A 6184-nucleotide genomic window follows, 5' to 3' on the forward strand; every position below is an offset into this window, starting at 1 on the left:
TGTTCTGTGTCGAATACGGGCACCTTCGTGCTCGCACCGTGGTTTCGCTTGATGACAAAAAAACCTTGTGTTTTTTTTGTTTCGAGTTTATTCTTCCCTTTACACTTCGATTATAGTCAAATAGGTCGCATGAGGAACCGCACGAAGTACCGCGGCAACGCCTTGAGGCTAGTGCCCTGAGCCGCGATTGAAACAATGACAATGTTCTCTGCGCGTACGATTATTGTCACACCGGAACCGGACACTCTGATCGCGACCACGCCTGGGAGCCGTAACTCTGAGTCGCGATCACACTCTACTTCGGTACGGACGTTTTCGATATCGACGACTGACTTACTAAGATCACCCTTGCTAACTGGTGAAGATGCCCGCGAGCATCGTGCCTATATCCCGCCCGATCCCCACCAGAATCCCCGTCTCCGGAATCGCACGCCCATTGGCTGTCCTGGATCACAGGAACCGCGGACCCAAAAAAGGGGGACCCGGGGGGAAACGCGGAAGCGAGATCAAAAACGCCGCGACCACGCAAACAAAGGCCCGCGCGACGCCGACTCGCCGCTCGCCTTTGCACGGAGCCGACGCCGCCAGCCGCATCCCTTTATGTCGAGCAGAGTCCGAGTGTGGTCCCGACATGATATATATGCGTATATATGTATATGTCGTGCACGACGCACGGGATGCTACGCAACATCCTCCCCCCGTTGAGAGGGATCACGATCAACTATCTTAGATCATGCTCGCATAAAATATGACGTATAGAATTATAACGGAGTACTCCTCGCATAGATTCGTCGACTAATTGCGCATTCAGTGATGTTATCTCGCATAGGCGTATCGCAACGCAGAATACATGAATTATGGAATTACGCTCGAACTATTGCTCGATTGGCAGAGGACATAGAATATTAGCGGATCTCTTCATTTCTCCAGTCGCTGTTTTAATGGTGACCGCTCGCGTGGTTCCGTCCTTCCCTGGATGTAATTCCAAAATTCTGCCCATTGTCCAACGTCCACATGGCAAGTTTTTGTCTTTCACCAACACAATGGTCCCGACGTCGAGCCTCGGTCCATCCTTGGCCCATTTATGACGCATTTGGAGCTCGTTGAGATATTCGAGGTTCCAACGTGCCCAAAAGTCTTGCCGAACCTTTGTAATATGTTGCCAAGTAGATAAGCGATTGGCTGAAACATCGGATAAGTCTCCCTCCGGGAGAGTCGTTAATGGTTTGCCAATTAAATAATGGGCAGGAGTTAAAGCGAGCAAGTCGTTCGGATCAGAGGATAGGCAGGTGATTGGTCGGGAATTCAGAATGCCCTCAACTTCAATTACGAACGTATTCAATTCCTCAAACGTGAACAGGGATTCCCCGACCACGCGTTTGAAGTGATGCTTAAAGAGTTTTACTGAAGACTCCCACAAACCACCAAAGTGCGGCGCGGCTGGTGGTATAAAATGCCATGTGATCCGGTGTTCACACGCAAATCTATTTACCCTAGTTTTGTGTTCCTCAGAATTTAGCAAAACGTATAGTTCCTTTAACTGACGGTTCGCCCCCACGAAGTTGGTTCCATTGTCGGAATAAACTCGCTCAGGTAGACCGCGTCTAGCGATAAACCGTCGTAGCGCCGCGAGAAACCCGTCAGTCGTTAGGTCACTGACTATCTCGAGATGTATTGCCTTTATAGCCATACACACGAATACGCACACGTAGACCTTTACGCGACCTCTGTTGCGGTACTTCTTCTCTTTTACATAAAAGGGTCCGCAAAAATCGGCACCGGTGTTGGCGAATGGCATCGCTTCGCGTACGCGAGCCGACGGGAGATTCCCCATCTTGTATTCTATCGCGTTGGCGCTAAAACGCGAGCAACGCGCGCAGGTACGCACGATCTTCCGCACCTGATTCCGTCCGTCGAGCAACCAGAATCTTTGTCGTATGATGGACAAAGTAGTCTGGATGCCCGTATGATGATGCGCTTCGTGGACCTCGCGAATAATATTATCCGTTAAACGGTGCCGACTCGGAAGCAGAATCGGGTGTTTCTGATTAAAGGTTAAATTCGATCTTTGGAGACGACCCCCTACACGAATCAGTCCATCATCATCCAGGAACGGGTTTACGACTTTGCCCTTGCTTATCGAACCCTTGAGTCTGAGCTCTTTGAGTTCATTAACAAATTGAGAACCTTGAAGGATTTTTAAGATTCGTCATTCGGCATTAATAATTTCGCCTGCCGACAATGCTTTCGCGCCTATGGTGATGCGCCGGAAACGAAGGCAATACGCGACGACCCTAAGTAATTTAGAATAGGACGAATACCTATTGAGAATCTCGACATCGTACGTTGTGGTTATCAAACAAACGTTTTTCTTTAGTTCCGTTATTTCGACTGCTGGGATGATTTCATCTGGCCATTCGCTTTCGCCTTTAATCAACCACGGAGGTCCGGTCAGCCACATTTCGTTTTGCACAAACGCATGAGGCAATTGACCCCTTGACAATGCGTCCGCCGGATTGTCGTTCGTTCGAACGTGTCGCCATTCATTAGATTCCGCGTTATCCCTAATCTCCACGACACGGTTGGCTACAAACGTTTTAAGAAGATGAGGCGGCGTTTTTATCCAGTGCAAAACGATCGTCGAATCGCACCAAAAAATTACCTTATTGGGCGCGAAGTTCAATGCCGCGCTCATTTCGCGATATAATTGCGTCAACAACAGCGCGCCGCAGAGTTCCAAACGCGGGATGGTTACAGGTTTCAACGGCGCAACCCTGGATTTGGCGCACACTAACCTGACCACGGTATTCTCATGCCCCTCGCTTGAGCGAATGTAAAGACACGCACCGTAACCGACACTACTGGCATCGCAAAACCCGTGAAACTGAATGTCGCGACAATTGCTTGCTAGCAACTTACGTTCGAATGTAAATTGATTTACGGACTCTAATTGTCGAACGAACTCCATCCATTCCGTGTATATGGCCTGCGGGACGGATTCGTCCCAATGTAAACCGGAACGCCATATGTCTTGCATCAGGCGCTTTGCATGCAAAATAATCGGACCTAGCAAACCTATCGGATCAAAGATCTTCGCGATTTCCGACAATATCTTTCGTTTCGTCAATTTCTGGGTGACTTTAATCGGACGAACCGAATAGTACATTTTATCATCTCGGGTATTCCACGTTATCCCCAACGTTTTTACGGCGGGATCCACGTTAAACACGAAGTTGGCGTGTAACGCGTTGGAGGATAAATCATCAATGACACGCGTATCGTTGGACGCCCACTGTCTTATGGAAAATCCACCCCGTTCTAATAAGGCGATTGTTTCGTCTCTGATCGCGCGCGCGTCGGCGATCGTATCCGCACCAGTTAGTAAATCGTCCATGTACAAATGTTTGGTGATGACCTGAGCCGCTCTGGGATAGACGCACCGTTCGTCCTCAGCAAGTTTGTGGAGAACCCGAATCGCAAGGAAGGACGAGGGCGCCACGCCGAATGTGAGCGTATTAAGCTGAAACGTTTTAACTTCATTTCCCACGCGCCAAAGGAACCGCTGATATCGACGGTCATCTTCGTGCAGCAACACTTGACGATACATCTTTTCAATGTCCGCGGTTATGACGTAGTTGTATGTGCGGAAACGAATCAAATGGGAGAACAATGTATCTTGAATCGTAGGCCCTATCATTAACGCGTCATTTAGAGACATTCCGTTATTTGTTTTAGCCGAAGCATCGAACACCACTCGTACCTTCGTTGTGTTGCTCGATTCCTTGATCACCGCGTGGTGCGGCATATAATAACCATCGTCCTCAGGAGGTTCCACCGACGACATGTGATTTAGGGTCAAATATTCCTCGATCACTCGGGCGTATTCGAGCCCCAACGTAACATTCGACTTGAGTTTACGTTCCAAAGCTAATAGACGCTTGAACGCGACGGAGCGCGATTCGCCTAAACGCGCGTTCGATTCGCGAAATGGCAAACGAACCTTGTAACGTCCACTGTTATCGCGAAACACCGTTCTTTCGAAGTGCGCCTCGCACTCGATGTGCTCGGCCGAACTTACTCTATTTTCTCTAACTTCCTCGACTGACCAGAATTTACTCAACTGACTTTCGAGCCTCGTCAAATAACACGCCGGTTTGGATGGAACCTGTGACGACGCGCCACCGACCACCACCCATCCGAGTCGGGTTTTTTGCAAGTATAAATCATGCTCCTCATGGGATAAGTTGATCTGCCCGATTGAGAACAAAGATAAGGTAAGTCCCGAACCGATCAATAAATCTACCGCTCGTGGCAGATGGAATTTCGGATCCGCCAATCTAATATTTGACGGTATTTTAATCGTATCTCTGGGAAACATCTCGGAAGGAATCAGATCAGCTATGGTCGGTATCACCAAACACGTAAGATCTCTGCGGAAATTATCATGTATGGACTGTATAGTGATTCGCACCATACCCCTGGATTCCGTACTTGTGTCATTGATCGTGCCGACCGGTGACGAATGTTCGAGTATGTGCGCGTCTAATTGTTTTAGAATAGACTCTGAGATGAAATTTGCTGTGGAACAAGTATCCAGTAAAGCTCGGCACTCCACCAAATTATGTTTACGATCACGGATATGAACTAACGCGCTCGCCAGTAGTTGGGGAGGAGCCGCGTGCAAGATCATTGCACGACTCGTCCCTCCGCCGTCGCTCGCTTTGGATAGTCATGCGGTCTGCTTAGTTTCGGCTTCGGAGGCGACCGATTGCTTTACATTTTGATGTTGATCCAAATGTAACAGAGTATTGTGCCTTTTCTGGCAAATTGTGCAGTTGGAAAATTTGCAAGGGCTATCGCGATGAGACCGCAAGCAATTATAGCATAGCCTTGCATTTCTCACCGTTTCGATACGCTTGGGGACTGAAAGCTGCTTAAATTTATCGCATAAATATAAGGGATGTCGTTTCGCTTTACACGCTATACAATTACGCGTCGCGTTTAGGACTAATGCTTGATTCGACGAATAACCCCTGTTCGCGGCGAATGAACCACGATTTGTAGTAGCCGGGTTACCGGCGGAGCGGCGTTGCCGCGGGCATGGCGTAGGTGCTCGGCGGCGCCGGCTGCGCGTGCGCGGCGTGCGAGCGCGTGCGGACGGAAGCGAGCGCGGCGTGGGAGTCGCCGCTTCTGCAGTTTCTTCCGGCTAGCGACAGTGAGTGTGTGCAGTGCGACCGTGAAGGACAACGGTCGATGTAGGATTTAGTGCGGACTACAGTGCGATTCGGGAAGGAGGAGAGAGCCTTTCGGAGATCAACGGAAAGGCCCGTGGTCCCCGTGGACCCAGCGACAGCTAGCCGACCGTTGCGAGAGGGCGGTCGAGAGGACGGTGGAGGGTGCCCGCAGATCCTGCGCTATCCAGCTTACGAGCGCGGGAGGCCGAGCGACCATCGTCCATTACACAACGACGGTGGAACGGGGACAGGAAGGATCCGGCCACCGGAAGAAAGCGAGGACCTTCGACATCGTACGAGGAGGCCGATCCGGCCGGTTCGCCGGCCTGGCGGTCGCACATGCGGCTGATCCGGCTGGTTCGCCGGTCTGGCGGTTACGAGCGGAATCGGGAAGGATAGAGGTAATGGTGAGCCGCACGAGGGGAGGGGTGCGGGCGGTGGCGGCCGTTCGGGCCTTCCGCCGCTGTACCTCGCGTGCGCACCGCGGATAGAGGTAACTGAGGGAGCCCGCGGGAGGGGAGGTGAGGGCGCCGACCCGGCTCTTCGCCGATCTGGGGGTCGTGGGCGCGACCGATCCGGCCGGCTCGCCGGTCCGGTGGTTGCGAGCCGTGTTCCCGGGCGGGGACGCAGTCCCGAGGTGGGAAGCACCGTCCTCTCTCACCGATCCGGCCGCGGTAGCACCGCGGCCCGGCGAACCTTCCGCGGGGATAGCGGGACGACGGATGTTCCCGACGGGAGAGGGGGGCGGTATTCGCCAGTGACGACGCGCCGCCATTTCGGGCCACCGTGGCCATTTCCGTGTGCGTAGCAGCGGCTCGCGCGGGGCGATGCGAGATCGTGCCTGTACGGGAGGGGAGGTGTTAGCCACCAACGGCTCACCGCCATTACGGGCTAGCGTAGCCATTACGGTCGCGCCGAGAGATCGTTACCGTGTGTTGCGCCGGCACTTA

At 52.2% G+C, this 6184-nt stretch overlaps 1 protein-coding gene across 1 annotated transcript; it reads right to left on the minus strand.

Moving 5' to 3' along the window:
• Positions 1–874: 874 nt before the first annotated feature.
• LOC105556056 lies at positions 875–4690 on the minus strand. The gene is made up of 2 exons (XM_012003124.1): positions 2233–4690; positions 875–2187 (listed from the first exon to the last, which is right to left on the minus strand). Exons 1-2 carry the CDS (start codon positions 4688–4690, stop codon positions 875–877), a joined length of 3771 nt encoding a protein of 1256 aa, XP_011858514.1.
• Positions 4691–6184: the final 1494 nt, after the last annotated feature.

Source organism: Vollenhovia emeryi, unplaced genomic scaffold (assembly GCF_000949405.1).
Source record: "Vollenhovia emeryi isolate VEMERY1.0 unplaced genomic scaffold, V.emery_V1.0 DF940397.1, whole genome shotgun sequence".
In the NCBI taxonomy this organism is placed as follows: domain Eukaryota; kingdom Metazoa; phylum Arthropoda; class Insecta; order Hymenoptera; family Formicidae; genus Vollenhovia; species Vollenhovia emeryi.

Bases quoted from the DNA above. Each gene is read 5' to 3' on its own strand.
- LOC105556056 (XM_012003124.1), bottom strand. From the start codon at position 4,690: ATGATCTTGCACGCGGCTCCTCCCCAACTACTGGCGAGCGCGTTAGTT. The intron at 2,188-2,232 runs GCGAAATTATTA...AAATCCTTCAAG, and splicing joins CGCGAAAGCATTGTCGGCAG to GTTCTCAATTTGTTAATGAA.